Source organism: Rhinoderma darwinii, chromosome 1 (assembly GCF_050947455.1).
Source record: "Rhinoderma darwinii isolate aRhiDar2 chromosome 1, aRhiDar2.hap1, whole genome shotgun sequence".
In the NCBI taxonomy this organism is placed as follows: Eukaryota; Metazoa; Chordata; class Amphibia; order Anura; family Rhinodermatidae; genus Rhinoderma; species Rhinoderma darwinii.
In genome coordinates, this window is record NC_134687.1 from 193376370 (window position 1) to 193399859 (window position 23490).

At 41.5% G+C, this 23490-nt stretch overlaps 1 protein-coding gene across 4 annotated transcripts in view; it reads left to right on the forward strand.

Annotated features, from left to right (window-relative positions):
* FAM13A (family with sequence similarity 13 member A) overlaps positions 1 to 23490 on the forward strand; it is a 303023-nt gene that overhangs the window by 49160 nt on the left and 230373 nt on the right. For all 4 annotated transcript variants that reach the window (XM_075860670.1, XM_075860672.1, XM_075860669.1 and 1 more), the window contains 2 exons: positions 10286 to 10495; positions 17429 to 17609. In XM_075860670.1, coding sequence (XP_075716785.1) covers positions 10286 to 10495; positions 17429 to 17609 — 391 coding nt within the window. The remainder of the gene's footprint in view (positions 1 to 10285; positions 10496 to 17428; positions 17610 to 23490) is intronic.

Sequence of the window (23490 nt, forward strand, 5' to 3'; positions counted from 1 at the left end):
AAACAGCTGCGTAAAAAAACATCGGAACAGAACGCGGTTTTTCCCATTGCAATCAATGGGCAGATGTATGGAGGCGTTCTGTTTCCGATTTTTATGATGGTTTTTCATGCGTTTACGGCCTGAAAAATGTCCGAAAATAGGCCGTGTGAACATACCCTTAGGGTTTTTACTGTCTGCAAGTACGGATCGACGGTTACGGATACACATCCGTAGCCATTTGCAAGTGCCCATAGTCTTCTGTGGGCGAGTCCGTGCCGCAATTGCGGACCAGAATAGGACTACATTTATACGGCATGGTCACACATCCGTTAATGTACAGAATAGTGTCTGTGGTCAATAGTTATGAATGAGTCCGCAATTTTATCCGTAATTATAGATTCGTAATTACGGATGAAAACTACGGTATAGTGCATGGGGCCCTAGCCACATTATCTTTTTGGAGTCTGAGGTAATCAGAAGTGCCATCCTTTGCTCTGTGCAAACCGCCTTGCTTTACACTGCAGTTCTTCTTAAGATTGTGTGCTTTGCATAGTTGCAATCCCAGCAGGAAGTCAGTGTGTGAAGGGCTGATTAGGTAAGGTCAGAATAATTGTAACTATAAAAACCTAAACCGCCAGAAAAAAAAATGTATTAGGAAACTGAGCCTTTATAATTTGGCTCCTGGAGTTACTCTTTAACAAGGAACTTGAGTTTCCGCATTGTAATAATTTAATAAGGAATCTTTCTTTAGCCGGGAGACTTGGTTTTACACTGTCAGTGTTTCTTTTTTTAGTGGTCCTGTCATTGCTTTATAAAGCCCCGGATCTTTGGGCCGGTGCCCTTGATGACTGGGCGACCACCGCTACAGGGGTCACAGCAGTCGCGATTGCGACCAGGTCGCGATTGTGACCCGTTACTATAGTAACTGGGGCCTATGCAATAAAATACATGGCCCCTGTTACTATAGTAATAACACAATGCTTACCCTCCTTCCCGAGCGCAGCGCAAGTCCTGATGTCTTCTCACGTCATGACACTGTGCGCCGCGCATGACATCACGACGCTGGATGGTGTCGGGACATCCGCTGCACCGAAAAGCTGGGTAAGTGTAACATCATTAGGGTATGTTCATACGGCTTATTTTCGGTCCGTGAACGGCCGAAAAATCGGAGGCAGAACGTCTCCAAACATCTGCCCGTTGATTTTAATGGGAAAAACGGCGTTCTGTTCTGATGGGGTGTTTTTTTTTACGAGGCCGTTGTGAAAAAGAACGGCCGCGAAAAATAAGTGCATGTCACTTGTTTTTGGAGCTGTTTTTCATTGACTCCATAAAATGAGGGAGTTGCTAAAAAAAACGGCTGAAAATCCCTTGAAAACCGCTCCATGTTTTCAGACGTTTTTTAGTAAGCGTATGAACATACCCAAACCCTTACTGCCTGCTGTGGTCCTGCATCTAAGCCTGCCTTGTGGTAAGCTTAGATACAGGGTCCAGCAGACTGCATCACACATGGGCTTAGATACAGGGCCCATGTGTGATACGGTCTGTTGGACCCTGTATTTAAGCTTACCACAAGGCAGGCTCAGATACAGGACCCCAGCAGACCGTAATCCTATACTGTATAAGATTACGGTCTGCTGGGGCCATGTATCTAATCCTACCACATGTGTTACTGATGTTTTTGTTTTTTTTTGTGTTTTTTTAACCCCTTTAGGACACAGCCTGTTTTGGCCTTGTGGACACAGATGATTTTTTTCAAATCTGACATGTCATTTTATGTGGTAATAACTCCGGAATGCTTTTACCTATCCAAGCGATTCTGAGATTGTTTTCTCGTGACATATTGTACTTTATGTTAGTGAAAAAATTTGGTCGATAAATTCAATATTTATTTGTGAAAAACGTCAAATTTTAGCAAAAATGTGCATAAATTAGCATTTTTCTAAATTTAAATGTATTTTGCTTGTAAAACAGATAGTAATACCACACAAAATAGTTACTAGTTAACATCCCCCATATGTCTACTTTATGTTTGCATCATTTTTTTCACGTACTTTTATTTTTCTAGGACGTTACGAGGCTTAGAACTTTAGCAGCAATTTCTCATATTTTCAAGAAAATTTCAATAGGCCAGTTTTTCAGGGACCAGTTCAGTTCTGAAGTGGCTTTGAGGGCCTTCTATATTAGAAAGTCCCCATAAATCACCCCATTTTGAAAACTGCACCCTCAAGGTATTCAAGACCACATTCAGAAAGTATTTTAACCCTTTAGGCTTTTCACAGGAATTAAGGCAAAGTAGAGGTGAAATTTACAAATTTCATTTTTTTTGCCGAAATTCATTTGTAATTAAAAAAAAAATCTGTAACGCAGAAGGTTTTACCAGAGAAATGCAACTCAATATTTATTGCCCAGATTCTGCAGATTTTAGAAATATCCAACATGTGGCTCTAGTGTCCTAATGGACTGAAGTACCGGCCTCAGAAGCAAAGGAGCACCTAGTGGATTTTGGGGCCTCCTTTTTTTAGGAATATATTTTAGGCACCATGTCAGCTTTGAAGAGGTCTTGTGGTACCTAAACAGTCGAAACTCCCAAAAAGTGACCCCATTTTGGAAACCACCCCTCAAGGCATTTTTCTAGGGGTATAGTTAGCATTTTGACGCCACAGTTTTTTTGCAGAATTTAGTGGAATTAGTCTGTGAAGATGAAAATCACCTATTTTTCTGTGGAAACATAGAATTTTTCATTTTTACAAGGAATAAAGGAGAAAAAGCACCCCAACATTTGTAAAGCAATTTCTCCCGATTATGGCAATACCCAATATGTGATCATAAACTGATGTTTGGACCCACAGCAAGGCTCAGGAGGGAAGGAGTGCCTTTTGGATTTTGGAGCGCGGATTTTGCTGGATTGGTTTTCAGTGCCATGTCGGGTTTGAAACCCCCCAAAAGTGACCCTATTTTGGAATCTACACCCCTCAAGGAATTTTTCTAGGGGTATAGTGAGCATTTTGACCCCTCAGGATCTTTTTTAGAGCTAAGGTGACCAAAAAACAGTGCTTTTGGCGCTTTAAATTCTTTATTTCTTACAGCGTTCACCGTGCGCAATAAATTACGTTTTAATTTATTCTGCCGGTCGGTACGATTACGGCGATACCATATGTGTATAGTTTTTTTTACGTTTTGCAGCGTTTGCACAATAAAATTAAGTTTCTATAAAATTTATTTTCTGAGACACGCTATTCTGAGCCGTAACTTTTTTATTTTTTCGTCAAAAAAGCTGTGGGAGGTCTTGTTTTTTGCGGGACGGGTTATAGTTTTTATTGGTACCATTTTGGGGTAAATGCGACTTTTTGATCACTTTTTATTTTATATCTTGGGAGGGGTGGTGACCAAAAAATAGCGATGCTCACAGTTTTCCGTTTTTTTTTGTTTGCGGCGTTTACCGTGCGGAAAAATTAACATTATAGTTTCATAGTTTGGGTCGTTACGAACACGGTGATACCAAATATGTGCACTTTTTTTTTAACGTTTTAATTTTTTCCCTATAATAAATGACTTATTATAGGAAAACAAAACCTTTTATTTTTACACTTTTATAAAACATTTTTCTTAACTTTTTTTTTTACTTTTTACACTTTATTTTTTTGACCTGCAGCTTTGATCGCTGCTAGAATACATTACACTACCTAGGTAGTGTAACGTATTCCAACTGTCAGTGTGACATCACAGTCACTCTGACAGTTAGTCTACGAGGGCCAGCCAGAGGCTGGTCCTCATAGGTTTCCATACATGGCAGACCCGGAGGCCGTTGCCTTGCCTCCGGATGCCATCACAAGCATCAGCAGCCCCCACGATTGCATGGGGGCTGCTGATGTGCTACAAACCCCCTACATGCGGAGATCGCAATCGAGCCCCGCATGTAACAGGTTAATTGCCGAAATCAGCGGCGATGAGCCGCTGATCGGCAACACTGGAGTGTCAGCTGTCGTGGACAGCTGATCTCCAAGTTCCCAATGCACACCTTGTCGCCGACATCGGGAACGACACAGTCACTTCCTGTCACTCTGACAGGAAGCCTATCGGGACCAGCCGAAGGTTGGTCCTGATGGGCTTCCATCCATGGCAGACACGGAAGCCATTGTTTGGCTTCCGTTTGCCATACTAACTATCGGCAAAAACCGCGATTTCGGACTGGGGTCTGCCAATATGCTAGAAACCCCTAAAATTCGGCGATTGCAACTGATCGCCGAATTTAAAGGGTTAATTCGCCAAAATCAGCGGCAAAGGACCGCTGGCCGGCAAGAGTGGAGTGTCAGCTGTCAGCGACAGCTGACCTCCCGGGAAAAACTCAGTAACTGTACGTCGTCGCGCGGGAAGTAACCTCCCGCGACGACGTACAGTTACTTACTCGTGCGGATAGGGGTTAAAGGTTCGGTCGTTGGACTATGTCTGATTCGAGGACTACTTCGGTGATGGCTTTTTTATTTTCAATAAAATGGTTAAGGAGGGTTGTGTGGGGAGGGTTTTTTTCAATATAATATTTTTTCTATGTCTTTGTATTTTCTTTTAAACTTCATTACTACCGCCTTCGTAATGGCCGCTGGCTGATTAACAACGTCCATTACTAAGGTGGGGCTTAGTGTTCACCGATGCAGAGGCTAACACTAACCTCCATTATTACCCCGGTACCCACCGCCACCAGGGGTACTGGGAAGAGATGGGTACGATCCAGTACCCGACTATCTGCTAGGCTGCTGCTGCTGTGTTGTATCTGGCCACGTCATTTTTTTTTTTTTAAATGGAATAAACTTAGTGCAGTCCCCCCCCCCCCCCCCCCATTTTTTCATAATCAACCAGATATAACATAGCAGCAGCCTAGCATTACCAGGGTGGGAAGGGCCACTGTTTTTGGCATTTCCCAGCCTAATAATACCAGCCTGTGGGCGCCCCAGTGACTGACCATCGCTACAGATGGTCGGGTACTGGATTGTACCCAGCTCTTCCCCGTACCCCTGGTGGCTGTGGGTAGTAATGGGGGTTACTGTTAGCCTCTGCACCGGCTAAAACCAGACCCCGCCTTAGTAATGGACACTGTCAATCAGCCAGCGGCTATTAATAAGGAGGTAGTAATAAAGTTTAAAAAAAATCCAAGGACATAGAAAAAATATTTTATTGAAATAATAAAAAACCCACACAACCGTCATTAACCATTTTATTGAGAATAACAAAAGCCGTCATTGAAGTAGTCCTAGAATCCGATGTAGTCCAACGACCGAACCTGTAAAAAAACAAACACACCAAAAAAAATTCGGAACACGTAAACAAGCAAAACAATTATTATTTTTACCCTTCCTGGGTCCAGCGCTGGAGTCCCAATGTCAGCGAGCTGGCTACTATATCTAATCCTACTGTTCGTGATACTGTCTGCTGAGCCACTGTATCTAATCCTATCTATAGCTATAGGGTCGTAGTGCTATAGATATGTTGTGTGTATATGTATATATATAATATAACGCACGCACACTTTTTTTGGGGGGTGAACATATGCTAGTACAAGGATACTTACTGCTGGGGCCATGTATCTAAGCATATCATGTATGATACTGTCTGCTGAGACAAGGAGGGTACGTGGGACTACCTATCGGGGACTGAATGGCACTGTCTACAAGGGGGATGTATGGCAGGGAGACTGTGTGTGGAACCATACAGGGGGTTAGTGACACTATAGACAGGGGGCATTGTGTGGGGAACGCTCTAAAGGTGTCTTTGATTAGAGCCCATGGACATAACTTTGCTTGGGGCCCCAAAAATACCAAATTTGCCCCTGAGGGTTAGTACAAGGATACTTACTGCTGGGGCCCTGTATCTGTCACGAGTGCGACAGATTTACACACGTAAAGAATGTGCAGAAATCTGGTCGTGTGCATTGCTTTTTGCATCAGTGTTCTTTGTGTGTGGCATGTGTTTTTCACGCACTTGCAAGCACCTTATTTTTTTTCAGTGTAATTGATGCGTGAAACACGGATGTCGTCCGTGTGCTGTCTGTGTTTTTCACGCACCCATTGACTTCAATGGGCGGCTAGATGCGTGAAATGCACCAATATAGGACATGCAGTGAGTTTCACGCAACGGACACTCGCTGTGTGAAAACTCACGCATGTGCGAATAATCCCATTGAAATCAACGGGTCCATGTGCTGTGCTTTGTTTCAACTCACAGCACACGGATGAGAATCACGCTCGTCTGAATGAGTCCTAAGTCTATTATGTGTGATACTGTCTGCTGGGGCCATGTATCTAAGCCTGTCATGTGTGATATTGTCTGCTGGGTCCATGTATCTAAGCCTATCATGTGTGATATTGTCTGCTGGGTCCATGTATCTAAGCCTATCATGTGTGATATTGTCTGCTGGGGCCATGTATCTAAGCCTAACATGTGTGATATTGTCTGCTGGGTCCATGTATCTAAGCCTATCATGTATGATACTGTCTGCTAAGACAATGCATCCAATTATATCCGGCGGTGTAGCTATAGGAGCCTTAGTCTTATAGATATGCTATCTCCGATAAGTATGTAAAAATTTATTTATTTATGGGGGGGGGGAATATATGTCTTGGGGCTCGTGCCCCTGATCTTTTAAGACCCTAGCAACGCCCTTGGTGCTGATAAATGTCATAATATATTTTTATAGCAGTCTGTGCTCTATTTCTGAAAAAAGACATATCACTGTAGCGGCCACTAGAGGGAGCTTAAGACTACATACTGTATTATTATTGAGTTCAGTGTGTAACAGTATCCCTCTAGTGAGCTATTTAGAAAAAATATTTATAGATTAAAAAATATGTTATTCATGGTCAAATGTTTACTTTAATGCTCTGTTCACATGGTTATTTTGCTCCTGTTTTTAATCAATCCGTTTTTAACTGGTTGAATTGCGTAGCATAATGGGATGATGATGAGTGTGTGCAGTTCTTTTTATTGGTACGAAAATAAGGCGGGTTTCTTTTACTGGACTGAATAATATAACAGGCCATGTTATTCTGCCAACCCAAAGACAGAATGGTGGCTAACTGATGGCAGTTGTCATCAGAAAAATCCAATTGAAGTCAACAGGCTCTTTAATAGGAAAGTTTCTGTGTTTTTTTGTATATCAGAATAGAATAATGTAAAAAAAATGTTAATGTAAATGCTCAGCATTATTTTTGTGTTGATTTATTGCTTGTAGAAGTTCTATTATAATGTTACATGCACATATTTATTATTATTCTTTAGGCCCCATGCACACGAACGTGCTTTTGCGGCCGCAATTCCCCCGAAAATTTTGGTCGTTTTCATGGTCCGTGCATGGCCCAGGAGCCCGGACCGCAGAAAGAACGGGCAAGTCTTATTACGACCGTGTCCAGGCTCATAGCAAATAATGGCCGCAGCCATGTGCACAGCCTGCGATTTGCGGTCGGCTTGCGGGTGACACTCCGCCCCCGGCCGACCCGAAAATCATGTCCGTGCACATGGCTATGGTCGTGTGCATGAGGCCTTAGAGTTCTTTGCTAAAAATATTGTTTTCAAATGTCACTTTTTTTTGGCCACGGCCTTAAAGAGGCTCTGTCACCACATTATAAGTGCACTATCTCCTACATAAGGAGATGGGCGCTGTAATGTAGGTGACAGCAGTGCTTTTTATTTAAAAAACGATCTTTTTTCACAACGTTAGGAGCGATTTTGGTTTATGCTGATGAGCTTTCTTAATGCCCAAGTGGGCGTACTTTTACTTTCGACCAAGTGGGCGTTGTACAGAGGAGTGTATGACGCTGACCAATCAGCATCATGCACTCCTCTCCATTCATTTACACTGCACTAGCGATATAGTTATATCACTATGTGCAGCTACATACACAAACCCTAACATTACTACAGTGTCCTGATAATGAATACACATGACCATCCAGCCTGGACGTCACGTGTACTCAGAATCCTGATACTTCTGAATCTTTCTTTGTGAGATTCCGGCAAGTGAAACCAAATCTCGTTTAGCTCTGTAATCTCGCGAGATTTGGTTTCACTTGGCGGAATCTCACAAAAAAGAGTCAGAAGTGTCAGGATTCTGAGTACACATGACGTCCAGGCTGGATGGTCATGTGTATTCATTATCAGGACACTGTAGTAATGTTAGGGCTTGTGTATGAGGCTGCACATAGCGATATATCTATATCGCTAGTGCAGTGTAAATGAATGGAGAGGAGTGCATGATGCTGATTGGTCAGCGTCATACACTCCTCTGTACAACGCCCACTTGGTCGAAAGTAAAAGTACGCCCACTTGGGCATTAAGAAAGCTCATTAGCATAAACCAAAATCGCTCCTAACGTTGTGAAAAAAGATCGTTTTTTTAAATAAATAGCATTACTGTCACCTACATTACAGCGCCCATCTCCTTATATAGGAGACAGGGCACTTATAATGTGGTGACAGAGTCTCTTTAAACCTCTAGCAGAATTTTTAGGTCTACCAGGCATATATTTCTTCTAGTACAAATAAGATTCTATTGCTCCCTCACTCCCCATTCTCAGATACACCCACGACCTCACATCATTTGAACAATTATGCAATCGAGAACACTCTCCTATTCACAATATCACCTTACTCTATGGAATACTGAGGAACAAACACGGGAAGACATCTACACCTATCTTTCTCCAGGTGGGAGAGGAATCTTTTGAATGTCTTTTTGCTCTGAAAATCTCAAAGATTTTTATTTTTGTGCCCATGAACAGAACTCTTTACAGATGGTACCGATCTCTGGATCGATTACATTGTATCTATCCTGAGGTGGCTGGTCTCTGTTGGACATCCCACACTGAGATTGGGTCATATCTTCACATTTGGGGATATTCCAAAATTATTCTGATCTGCGATGCCCCATTCTCCCTCTATAACTATATGTGCTCCTCCAATATTGCACCCCTAAGACCTCATGTACACAACCCTAGTGTATTTTACTGTCAGCAAATACGTAACTGTAGCCCTCCGCATATTTGGCACGCTGTCCGCAAATATAGTCCGTAGTGCATCTGTATTTACAGATCCGCAAAAAAAACATGACTCAACCCCTGACTCAACCCCTGACTCAACCCCTGACTCAACCCCTGACTCAACCCCTGACTCAACCCCTGACTCAACCTACATCTGTAGCCATCCGCAATTTTGCATGCGCCCATAGACTTGCATGGGTAAGTGCGTGCCGCAATTGCAGACAGTAATAGGATATGTTATATATTTTGCAGATCATTCCTACGGCCCAGACACACATCCATGACTATACGGAAAGGTGTCCGTGCCCTATAGAAATTAATTGGTCAGCAGATTAACTGTAATTACAGATTACGGATGAAAACTACGGTCATGTGCATGGGGTCTAAGGCCGTACTTCTCTCCCTGATACCAGGATCAGTATCTTGTTTGAAAAGAAAGGTCTTCCCAGACTCCCCCTCACACCCTCTAGACATATTATCTCCATCTTTAGGCACTAGCGATCAGGTATGTACTACTCTCTTGATAGCGCTGCTTAATAGCTCACAACTTAGGAAAACAAGAGGTCCGCAACCTTTGAATCTACCTTGTATGTCTTAAGACCCCTTTACACAGGCCAATTATCGTGTGCTTACACGGCAACGATCAGCCGATGAACGAGCAAACGCTCGTTCATTGGCTGATTGTATAGTTTATGCTGCAAGAAATATGATAGTTGTCGGCATCACATCTTCCTGTGTAAATCAGGAGACGTGCTGTCGACATGATAGCTGTCTCATTGATCGGTGCTCGTTTGCACGGCCCACGTCGGGCCCTGTAAGAGGACCCATAATCAATACTTAGGGATTCTATAGTAATGCAAAATTGCCTTGAGAGCAATCTCTCTTCTTATCGTTAGGGCCTGATGATGGGGATTCCCCCCCAATTCCTTTTTTTTTTTTTTCTTCGTTTGTCAACCCTTCCTGGTTTTCTTCCCTTTCATCTCTTTGGTTTTTACCAAATAGTTGGTTAAATCTCATGTTGTTGCCTTTAATTCAAATCTTTTACATGCCTCCGTGCCCTGGATTGTGTTTGGACAATGTCTACCTATCTACTTTCTACTATGTGTTTATACAGAATAAAAAGTGATTTTACCCTAAAATGTCACTGCGTGTGATACTTGTGCATGGTTACAATTATAATATTCATTTTGAGAACATTTTACTTAAGAAAAATTTGCTTTGTAGATTTAGAAATATGAATGGATCCTTTCTAATGTGTTTTAACATGTTGAATGATTTCAGGGATAACCCAGGAAGGCCTTTTCAGAATAAATGGAAATGTCAAAGTGGTTGAACAGTTACGAGTGAAATACGAAAATGGGGAGCAGGTGACCTTGCCAGAGGATGGAGATGTCCATTCCGCTGCCAGTCTGCTTAAGCTGTTCCTCCGAGAAATGCCAGATGGGGTGATCAGTGCTTCAATGCTGCCCAGGTTCCTTCAGCTTTACCAGGGTAAGTACAAGGTTCTCTGATCAGAAAGTATTTTAGCACTAATTGTTTTAAAAAAATAAAATCATACCTTTATTCCCTTGCACATTTAAAATTCTTAAAGTTTCGTATTACATTTGATTAAGGATTACTTATAAAGTTACTACCTAAGATAACGTATTTATTGAAATTAGTTGAAGCAGGGCAGCAATTGGCCAACCATTTTCACCTCTGTAAACAGCAGCCTGTATTCTGCATATCTTTCCTACTTGTATTTAGCAAAAGTCAACAGCAGTCTCGACACACTGGATATCAATTTCTTCTGTTGCTCAACAAGTGACACGTAACTGTTTATCAAGGGAAACGTGCCATTCTCCACCTCTCTCACAATAAATCTGTAAATCTCTTCTCAAGGATGGTCAATCCGATAAAAATGGAAATGGTTATTCTTTTGAAGATGTAGCTCCGGTTACATTCTCCCTTCCTACCTTTTATTTGCACTTTTTTGTGCAATTGCAATAGGATCATAGAGCAAGTATAAATGCTGATAATATTTTGCATCCTGTAACAAAGAACTGTTGAATTTTCCTCCTAGTGCATTGATTGTGGGTTCTGCTCATTAACATGCTTGACTTGCAGTCTTCTGCCGCAGGTACAATATACCATTAAATCAATTTCAAGGCGTCCATGAGGCTAGGCTCTAATTACCTATCAGTGCTGCGTGTTACTTCCTTGGTGAGTCAAAGGTATTTTTGAGATCAGGATTAGGAATTGTGTCCAAAATTAATGCAATTTAAATTTAAAAATATCGTTAGCTACTTTAAATCATGTCAGCGATTGGTACAAACCCTATGGCAAGAGCTTGCAGTAAATGATATCCATATGGAAATGTTGCCGTGCTGCTGCCATGGATATCATGCCAACAATTTCAACATACAGGAATTCTCCCTGATGTTTTCTCTACTAGAGATTACAGTTTCCTACGATCCAAAATCATACCAGTAAGTTTATTGGTCGCATATTCAATTATCATGTATGTGTGTTTTAAGGAAGTGGGTTCACACTGCACAGTTTTTTGGGGAGGGGCTTTTGTGACCATGGATTCCAAAAGAGGACATGTATCCTACATCAGCTGGCCATACACATGAAAGGAAAGTTTGCCAAATCAGCTGCCTGCAGCCTGTCCTCCAATAGGAGTAGTGTAAAAGAGAGATCCGGCCACTATCTCATGTGTATGGCATGCTAATAAGAGAAGAGTTCTATTAATAAGAGTATGTTCAGATGTGGTGGATTTTCTGTGCGGATTCCACACTAAAAATCGGAAACAAATTTACAGTACAATTTGAGTTGATGGGGTTTTATAAAGACCCATTTATATGTAGCGGATTTTTAAATCATGCCTATTATGACGTGGATTTGCAGCGCATTTACATCCTCGATAAAATATGCCGCTGACTTTGCCGTAAATTCACAGTAAATGTTAGGTGGAAAAATACACACGTAAACTCGGCCTTCCACTTCTTTGTGTACTTTGGGATCCATTCTGTGACACAATTGTGCAGTGTGGAATCTGCTATGTAGAAATAAAAGAATGTAAAAAAATACTTTACAAATTTGTGAGATGTTTGTAATGTCACATAAATAAAGATAATTAACCCCTAAATTATCTCAATGTAACATTTTATGGTGTTTATTAAGAGGCTTTATACTAGAGCACTATATTTTTTTCAGTTGGGCTCCTCGCTGTCAGATATCCAGAAGCAAAGGCAAGGTTACAAGGTGTAACTTCTGTGACGAAGAACGTCTTTGTCAAACCCGAAAGGCTATTTTCTATAGGGGCTGTTCAATTGTCCTATTACATTTCCAATGGGGAGAAACAAGAATCCGACAGGCTTGATTTCAACCTGTCCGATCCTGTTGTATTTATCTCTCAAGATAAGCATGGCCAGTGGTGTATGGCAGCCACTAATCTCCATCAATTTATTGGAATAACTTGCATGTTTACCTGGGCCCAATGTTTATGTTTATGGGGATTGAGGCCTTATTGATTTACTGAAAAACAGGTCAACTGAAAAACAAATGCTTTGGATTAAGTGGACTAGAATAGATGTAAATACAGGCAGATATAGTCTCATGTTTACTTCCACTTAAATGGGAAACAGATCAAATAATTTCAAAGAGGAAAAGTAGTTAATCATGACTGATGGCTAAACACGTGCATCCCCTAAATGTATAAAAGTGTTCCTTTATAGGGTTCCACCGTGTCTTAAAATGACCGCTTTTTCGTTTTCACATGGCACATACATTCCTTTTTTCATTTCCGTTTATATAGAACCTTCTGTCCTACATTGTGTGTTTTATGAATGCACGCAGGAAAGACAAAACACAAACAGACACGGTAGGAAAGAGACCTGCCCAAACAAAAGGGATTGGGGACAGGGACCGGAGGGGGAGGTAGTGCAAAATGCATACAGGGTCAATTGAGGTGAAGAATAGAGGTCAATATTATTACAATAATTTATTTAATAAGGTTCTCAAGTGGAAGTAAGCATGTTTCTCTGCATGCACAGATTTATAAAATGTATACATTTCTGAATCACAAGCAGGCACAAACTAAAGAGGGATTTATATATTTCCTATTGAGCTCAATGAGCCTGTAAAAATTCATATTCAGCATTGTTTTGCAGAAACATTTTTGTGCATACATAGAAGCAATCTCTGTATTAACCCCTTGCTAACATTTGATGTATCTGTAGATCATGGCCGGCAAGGGGTTGCTGCAATTTGTCTTACGTTTACAGAAAGCTAATGGCGCAGAAGTGGCTGTCAGCTGTATAATACAGCTGACAATCTGCTGTAACGGCTGGGACCAGAGCTAGCTCTGATCCCGGCCGATTATCCCCATAAATGCAGCGGTCCATAGCAACCGTGGCATCTAAGTGGTTTGAAGCTCATCGATGGTTTGCCATGTACGGAAGCCTATTATGCCCTTCCATAGACACAACCTAATCGACTGACCGTCCGTGGAAAACTGAAAGCTGTAATACATAGCACTACACGATTTATGGCTAACTACAAAACAAAAGTCTAGGTCTAGCCCAATCCTTCCAAGAACAGAAAATACAATTTTGAAAAATGCTAATTTTTCCTCATTTGCATTATTTTTTTGGTGTTTTTTTCGTTGTTTTTTTTTACAAATAAACAATGAATGTAACGACCATAATTTTACCAGTAACACAGATTTGAAAAATGTGACTGTCAGGAAGGTGAAAACTGGCTGCAGCGGCAAGGGTTAATGACCTATATATTACGATATTTATAACTTTTAAAGCTGACAGAAAGGTGTTTTTTTTTAATATTAGAGGTGCATTTTTTTTATTTTTTAGTACACAAAACCTTATAAAATATATGACCAGCTAAAGACTTTCATTTTGTGTACCATAATGTGCAGTGTGGTTTATTGCATTAAATCAGTGTGCAGTCTTATTCAGGTTAGCTTTTAGCCAACACTGGCAGCGGGTTGCCAATATATGTGTCAAGACTGCTGCAGGCACGCTATGTGGCACACTTCTTTGAGGCACCCCACTGTCTTGTCATTGAATGGGCTTGAGTGTCTGAACACAAGTTGCTTCAAATGCTGAATAGAAACGTCACTATTCAGAGCATTTGGTCCAGAATGGGACATTTTCCGAAGCCACAAAATTTTCTTGTCTGAATCCTAACCGTTTCAGTTGTTTCACTTTCTATGTGTTAACGCTTTTTCAGTGATGTCTTTTCTCAGATTATGCAATAACTCCATATGAAATAAATTTGCATATAACAAGTTATAGCTTGAGTTGAAATACACCTTTGTTTACACTGTATTATTCTAGACCAGAGGACTCAAGCATGCGGGCCGCATAGGGCCCCTGGGGCTATCATCTGCGGCCCGCAGGACACAGAGCCACTAGTACAGACTCTGATCCGGGACTCTGGAATTCCCTGACATCGCTGTCTGGGGCTTCCCCAGAGCCGGTGTCCCGTGCAGAGCGCTAGTATACGCTCTGCTCCAGGACTCTGTGGAATTCCCTGACACCGGTGTCCATATATGGACAGTGTTGTCACAGTCTTCCCCAGAGTGGAGTCCCGGGCAGAGCGCTAGTATAGGCTCTGCCCCGGGACTCTGTGGAATTCCCTGACATCGCTGTCTATACATGGACAGTGTGTCAGGGTCTTCAACAGAGCGCAGTCCTGGGCGGAGCGCTAGTATTGGCTCTGCTCCGGGACTCTATGGAATTCCCTGACATCGCTGTCCATATATGAACAGTGTGTCAGGGTCTTCCCCAGCGCAGAGTCCCGGGCAGAGCGGTAGTATCGGCTCTGCTCCGGGACTCTGTGGAATCTTGTGACATCGCTGTCAACATATTGACAGTGATGTCTGGGGCTTCCCCAGAGCTGGAGTCCCGGGCAGAGCGCTAGTATATACATCGATAGTGATGTCAGGGGCTTTCCCAGAGCAGGAGTCCCAGTGATGTCAGGAGCACAGCTGGAGTCCCAGGAAGAGCCTACTAGCACTCTGCCTGGGACTCCCACTCTGGGGTTGCCCCTGACATCCATGTCCATATATGGACAGTGATGTCAGGAGCAGAGTTGGAATCCCATGCAGAGTGCTAGAAGTGGCTCTGCTCCGGGACTCAAGCTCTGGGCAAGCCCCTGACATCACTGTCCATATATGGACACTGATGTTAATGGCTAACCCAGAGTTCCGGCGCAGAGCCTATACTAGTGCTCTGCTCCGGGACTCGGATCCCCTGACGTCACTGTGCATGGACAGTGACGTCAGGGGCTCCAACAATAGAGGAATCCCCAGCCAAAGCGTCGGCACCGCTCTGGCTAGGGATTCCACTCCTAGAGGGAGCCCCAATGGAGCTATCTACTTGGGGTGTGTGTGGCATTATCTGCAGAGGGCACTGCGGCAGCATGTGCGGAGGGCACTGCGGCAGCATGTGCGGAGGGAACTGCGGCAGCATGTGCGGAGGGCACTGCGGCAGCATGTGCGGAGGGCACTGGCATTATCTAGGGCTGTTTTGCATTATCTACAGAGGGCACTGTGGCAGCATCTAAAAAGAGGCTGCCCAATCTTGACATTTGTGTGTCTGCCAAACACTGCTAAATGAGCCGCTGGACTGGGTTTAGCGACACTTCAACTGGAAAACTGGATTTTTGAAATAAGCACGTGGCGAAATATCTAAAATTTTAAACCTAGCGCTATTATTATAGTAATGTAGTATTATTATAGTAATATAGTGTTATAGTAGATCAAATAAATAATTGTTTAACAATAATTTTGTATTGTATCAAATTTGAAAGTAATTCGGCCCGCCAACTTCAAATTTTTTCTATATGTGGCCCACTTACCCGGCCGAGTTTGAGACCCCTGTTCTAGACCGATGTTTTATCAATTATCCAGTAAGAAAAAAATGTAATTGTATTTTAATTTCCTTACATTTTAATCTAAAGCTTTCCATACCTTTCCATACACAAATACATATGCTGAACCCACTGATTTTAACTTGATTGGACGACAATCTAATGTGTATGGGGGCTGCCTTTCATATGGAGCAATGCTTGTTTATGTATAGGGACCAGCGATAGTTACTTACGATCACTTGTCCCCATACATTTCTATGGCAAAAGTTTTTCTGAAAAGATCATTATCCTGGAGGAAGCACCACACTATTCTAATATTTGCCAAGACATTGTATAAATTTATACATGTCAATAACAATGTGTCGGAATTATTTATTAACTTATTTATTTTTATTAATTATTTCTTTTTTAAGTAGCAATATTTTAAGATTTATCTAATTTAAACCCATGCCGTTTTATATCAACACTCGTTTTATACCATAATCTGTAAACTTTTCTTTAACTTGAAGACATTTTGAGGTAAAATATTTGTTTTTTTAAGAACCGGTATAGATTGTCTCTTTTGGTAGTTAACGTTAGAATGACATGTATATGTCCACCTGTAAATGTGTGTTTCTTCCTTCTTTTGATCTATTTCATCAGCAGGTAAATGGCTAATAGAGCTTATTGCAAAGCGTTACCAATGTTGTTGTTTTTGCTTATTTTTATATATATATATATATATATATATATATATATATATATATATTTATTTATTTTTTTACTTTATACGTTATATGTACAAGTGTTAAGAAAAACAACAACTTGATTGAAAGTGTTTTTTCGGTCATATCAAGTGACAGCATATACTTTAGAATATGCCATAATTTTCTTATTGGTGGAGGTTCGACTGCAGAGCCCACCCATAGATCACGAGAATGAAGGATATTGGGCCCCTTTTGTCTCGGCAGACCCGGTACAGAGAATTGAATGAAAACTTCAGAAGGAGTTGCGGTATACCAGAGCCCACCGTGGTGCTTCTAGCAATGTGTGCAATCCTGCCAATATGCTAGTACTTGCTATGAACTGGGAAACTGCAATAGTAAAGCTTAATAGATGTTTCAGCAATTGTTAAAGCATTTACTAAGCTCTGGTACCTTTGTGCAAACCGGCACTAACTACATAGAAATGTTGCAGTCAACATTGGTTTTGATGGAGCTCAGCATTTCTTTTCAAAGAAATTGGTCCTGGAGCAAAAACTAAACCTGGACAAGCCACGATATTTGAACTGACATATGCAAGTGATTTCACAATATATATGTGGAGTATAATAGATTTGCATATCATCATGAAATTGTTGTGCGGTTAGTGTGACAAGCAGTTGTGTCTCCGCATCACACTCATATAATACATTGCTCCTTTTTCTTAGGCATTGGGGGTCTATAGGCTACTTTTTCACCCCATTAGCTACACCACTGCGAATCTGTCAGCGTTTTATCCCACTAGGTTGGATGTGCACTAGAGTTTACATTAAAAATATCATTAAGCTGCTCTTGTATGTCTTCACAGAGAGTGGAAGTGACACACACAGAGAAAGCAGCTTGAAGGAGCTACTAAGAGAATTGCCGGACACACATTATATCTTGCTGAAGTACCTCTGCTATTTTCTAACGCAGGTGGTTCAACACCATGCTGAGAACAAAATGAATGTCTACAATTTGGCAACAGTTTTTGGACCAAGTTATTTCCAGTAAGTTTTTCCGTTTTTGAATCTTGATCACACGTGGCAGATGAGTGAGCAATACAATCTTATTGTCATGATGTTAAATGTAAGTTAATTGGATTTTTGAAAATTCCATTGCATTTAAAAACTTAATTTTTTAGGACCAGTCCATCTGTTACAGTTTTTTTGTGGTTGTCCCCATTGGCTTCAGTGGGGAAAATGCACAACATTGAAAACTTCATGTAAATAGCAAGATGTGTTTTTTATTTAACAAAAAAAAAATCTTGAGAAAATTGTATGTACCAACATTAGTTTGGTGGTCACTCTTTGGTTATCAGTGGCTTATTAAGTAGACCATATGTCCTGAGCTGTTCCCACACTTGGGCCCCCCTTCTCCACCGCAGCTCTGCCGTGCAGTGTCTATAGTGAATACCACCTTTCTGTGCGATTATTGACAAATGGGTGTTGCGATTCCCCTTTGTCAAAGGGCCGTGTCTCTACATACTAACAGTCTCCAACCATGGCTGACACCATCACACTGTGTAGGGACACATCCTCCTGACAATGGGAATGGTAACTCCAATGTGTCTATTAGTCCTGGGCTACACAAAGACATAATGTGGAATACAAGGATTTCCTATAACAGACATGTCAGAAGAGGGGACAGAGCCTCTTTAAATCCAGTGACACACAGGTGATGTCTTCTCTGATGGGGAGTCGTTCTCTTTTCTCCATCTGACACAGACCGTTCTGGCGACTTCTCCCGATGACAGCAGAGTTTCCTGACAAGACATCTTTTCCACTCGCTTCTGCAGCCATTTCCATCCTCTATAGAAACACAAAAACTCAGACGCCAAACCCCCTAAATTGTTCCATACCCCAGACCAGATCCCTAAGCAAATTCAGACCCCAGGCCCATACATTAAAGGGGTTGTCCAGAGACGGACCGAATTTCCATACGGACAACCTATCCACAGGATAGGTCATCCGTAAATGATCGGCAGGGATTCGATACCCGGACCCGGCACCGATCAGCTGTTCCGGCTGCCTCCGGGAACCGGATGTTATGCAGTGTTCAGTACCAGAAGCAGATGGCTCCATACACTACATGCTGCTGAACTGCAACTCCTGCTCCTATTCATTTGAATGGGGGCAGAGCAGCAGTATTGCAGCACGGCCGCTATAATGTGACCGGAGCCATCTCCTACAGGCACGGACATCCGGTGCCCGGAGGCAGTCGGAGCAGCTGATCGATGCAAAGTCCGGGTGTCGGACCCCCACGATCATATAGTGATGATCTATCCTGTGGATAGGTAGTCAGTATGAAAAAACTGTCCGTGCCCGGACAACCCCTTTAAATCAGACTTATAAATTCGGACCCCTGACCAGACCCTAGAATACATACAGACCCCAGACCTTCTAAACTATTGCAGTCCCCAGAGTAGACCCCCCTAAACACATAGACCCCAGAACAAGCACCTTAAATAAATACAGACCCTAGAACAGACCCCCTAAATACAGACCTCAGAATGGATCCCTAAATACAGACCCTAGACCTGACCCCTTAAGCTAATACAGACCCGAGACCAGACCTCCCTAAATACAGACCCCTTAAACTAATCCATCCTCCTCACATAGCAGCTCACAGTCTTCTCTATGGAGTCTTTCTTCTGCTCTAGGAACTGCCTACATGGTCATGTGACCTACAGAGCTTTCAACAGTAACAAGAACTGCAAACATAAGGTCATCTGACCTTATGTCTACAGGTTCTTTTGCAGGGCATACACAATGCAGTTTTGTCTCGGTTTTTGACGCGATTTGGGCAAAAACCGCAACAAAACTTCAATGTACTTTGTGTGGTCATGGGCAGGGTGGCCTCTCCAAACGCCCCTATGATGATCCGCCACTGGTTGTTATGCAAGCTGCAACATAACATAAGTCATGAACGTGGCCTATTCAGGCTTGCTGAAGGATTTTTGTTTATTCCTAGAACGTACCATTAGGTGGCACGTCTTCCTTTTTTTTGAAAGTGCGTTTGGTATTGCTTTCATAAATCTTTACCATGTAAGAAATGTTTGCATGGATGAAATGTTTGTAAATGCATGTTTATTTTATCATAATATTTAAATACGTCTGTATAATAGAAGCCTACGGGTACATTACTGTATACATTTGTGTGCTTTTATTTGGGATCCAGATAGGTCTGACATAAATGTAGTATGAACAGAACCTTACGGTAGCTAGAGGTCCCTCCACTTGATAATTATGAGTTATAAGCAGTTCCTTAATAAAAACCTGTTACCCAACAGCAGAATATAAGTGAATGGACAAAGTGGAGGGGAGCTTGTAATGAGCAGATGGACATGACAATACCTTCTTCACTTTCAATGACCTTTTGTATTCTTCTAGTGTTGGCTGACAAGGTAATAAGTATATATTGGGGAATTGCTGATAATGTTATATGCTAAGCTTTTATTATACTAACGTATTAGATATCTAGTTGTTTGACTTTAAACCCTACTTCTACAATTTGCAAGTTTTCAGGAATATTATTGTTTTCCAGAAATTATTTGTGACACAAATTTATAGACTCGAAGCTACACAGCACACATATATCTTGCATATTATGATTAGGGCTTAAATGGGTATCTCCACTCACAACATTTATGGCATATTCTCTGGATATGTCATACATGTCTGATAGGTGCAGGTTCCACCTCTGGGACCCACACTTTTCTGGCGAACGGGGGTCACCAGATCGCTGTTCCACCTGGTGGGGCACCCACAGGCCGCTACAGCCAGTCAGGGAATGAATGGAGAGGTGGCTGTGGATGTGTCCGGTTCTCTCTATTATCGTCTATAGGAGTTACAGAAACAGCCGATCAAGTGTTCTCGGTGGCCATCTAACCAGGCAGGATGAGTCATGGGAACGACGTTTTCCAGATAAGTGTGGGTCCCATAGGTGAGACCCGCACCTATCAGACATTTGTGGCATATCCTGAAGATATAACATAAATGTCAGAGTTGAGACTACCTCTTAATATATCTGAAATGTTAATACACCGGTTTATGTATAGCCCTGATTGTTTTCATATCTTCTGACACATAAATTAATTAATTTGACAACTTAAAATAGGCAGGTATTTGTTTACTTAGTCCAGAGTACAAAGATACTGTACAAAGTATTGATTTGTTTGAGGCAGTGGGTGAGGTTTCCTACCTGTTTTTCTGTGCTGAGATGTGCTCACGTTACTTGACCAATCTCACATTAATCATTAATCTGCCATGCCTGTGAATTATAGCTTTATACAATACAGTAGCTTTATAGATGTGTCACGTCTGTTTGCAGGAAGCTTCAGTTTGCTTTGCGTGACTGGTACTCTTGAGAAATGACAGAATATGCTTTTTATCAGGACAATGTAATAGACCTCTCTCTATAAATATAAACTAAACTAAGGTTACACTAGTGTTTGTGACTCACAGTTGCCTATTGTGTTTGTGTCTTGCATCTCCTTTCATTATTCTGCACCCAGCAACTTTATATATGCATATCTATTACCTATTTATAATAATGTGGACAGCACCAACAACGATACTTGGGTGTGGAAGTGTAAATCTGTGGAATGACCCTGTTTATGTGAATCTTTGTGTTCTTGAATTTTCTTTATTTAACCCCTTAATGACCGGGCCTGAAAAGACCTTAATGACCAGCTACATTTTTCTGTTTTTGCCTCTCTGCGTTTCAGCAGCCATAACTTTTTTATTTTTTCACTGACGTGGCTGTATGAGGCCTTGTTTTATGCGAGAGAAATAGTGTTTTATTTTTCCCACAGTTTGGGGGTAAAAAAAAATTTTTTTTACGCCGTGAATATAGGAAAAAGCGATTCTCGGAATAGTTTTTTTTGTTTATTTTTTTATCCCGTTCACGTTTCACGCTAAATAACCCATTAGATTAATTCTTCAGGTTATTACGGTCGTGTAGATAACTAATATGCGTAGGTTTTTTGTTTTTATTTAGTGTAGGGGCAATAAGATGTATTTAATGCAAAATAAAGACTCTTTTTGGCACTTTTTTTATTTATTTATTTGTTTTGTTACTTTTTTTTTTTTTAATCCCATCAAGGGATAACTTTATTTGTAACTTTATTTTTTACTTGCAATGTATTAGCATACTTCTGTACGCTAATACATTACACTGTGTCACTATGACACAGGCTGCTGATCGGGCAGCACATAGTGTGCCCGAACAGCAGGCACACGGAACAGACAGCCCTGGGGTCTTTTGTAGGTCCCCAGGGCTGACTGCAGAGGGATTCCCCATTGTTTGATCGCATCACTGGAATCCCGGTGATGCGATCAAAGAGGGGAATTCCCTTTGATCATGCCGCGGTCACGGACCGCGGTAATCAAAGGATTACACAGCTGGGGTCCGAATGTTTGCCGACCCCAGCTGTGTTCAGGAGGCTGCTCTAAGATCAGGAGCTGTTAGTAACAGCTCCTGCTTAGAGGATGAGCGCTCACACGAGCGCTCAGCAGCCTGATCTGCAGCGACGCCAAAAGACGTCTCTGTAGATTAAGCACCCGCACCGCCTGACGTCAAAAGACAGTGGGCGGTCGGGAAGGTGTTAAAGGGATCCTCCGGATAGGCCATCAATAGCTGATCAGTCGACTCCTGGGTCCCCCACTGATCAGCTGTTTTAAAGGGGGTGCAGCGCTCGTACGAAAAAAAAAATATTAATTAAAAATGCCAGAGTTGCTGTTTATTGATCACCTTGTCTCCTACTAAAGTGGAATAAAAAGTAAACAAAGAGTTGCACGTACCCCAAAATGGTATCAACAATAACTACCGCATAAAACAAGCCCTCACACCGCTTAATAGACGGAAATATAAAAAAGTTATGCGTCTCAGAATATGGTGACACAAGGGAAAAAAAAAAATTCTTTGTTTTTTCTTTGTAAAAGTAGTAAAACAAAAAAAAATGATACATTTGGGATCACCGTGATCCTTTAGACCTGCAGAATAAAGTTAATATATCGATTTTATTTATTTATTTATTATTTTTTTTTCCCGCTTGCTGAATGCCATAAAAATGAAACCCAAATATAGTCACTGTTTTTCCCATTCTACCTTACAAAGAATTTTTTCTAAGTTTTCCAGTACATCATATAGTACAGTAACTTGTCCCGCAAAAAACAAGCTCTTATACAGCTACATCAACAGAAAAATAAAGTTATAGCTTTTGGAAATTACATAGTTGGTACAGTTGAAATTGACACATGTCCATCAAGTTCAACCAAGGGATGGGAAAAGGGAAGTAAAAAAAATTCTACACATCGGAGCTAATATTTTTTTGTTCTAGGAAATTATCTAACCCTTTTTTAAAGCCATCTCCTGTCCCTGCTGTGACCAGCTCCTGCGGTAGGCTATTCCATAGATTCACAGTTCTCACAGTAAAGAAGGCTTGTCGCCTCTGCAGGTTGAACCTTTTTTTCTCCAGACGGAAGGAGTGCCCCATTGTTTTTTTAGGGGGTTTTACATGGAACAGGATTTCACCATATTTTTTGTATGTGCCATTAATATATTTATATAAGTTAATCATGTCCCCCCTTAGTCGTCTTTTTTCAAGGCTAAATAGGCTTAATTCTTATAATCTTTCCTCATAACTTAGATTCTCCATGCCCCTTATTAGCTTCATTGCTCTTCTTTGTATTTTTTCTAATCCCAGGCCATTCTTTCTATGATCTGGAGTCCAGAACTGAACTGCATATTTAAGATGAGGCCTCACTAATGCTTTGTAAAGTGGTAATATTACATCCCTGTCCCGCGAGTCCATGCCTCTTTTAATACACGACAATATCTTGCTGGCCTTTGAAGCAGCTGATTGACATAGCATGCTGTTATTTCATT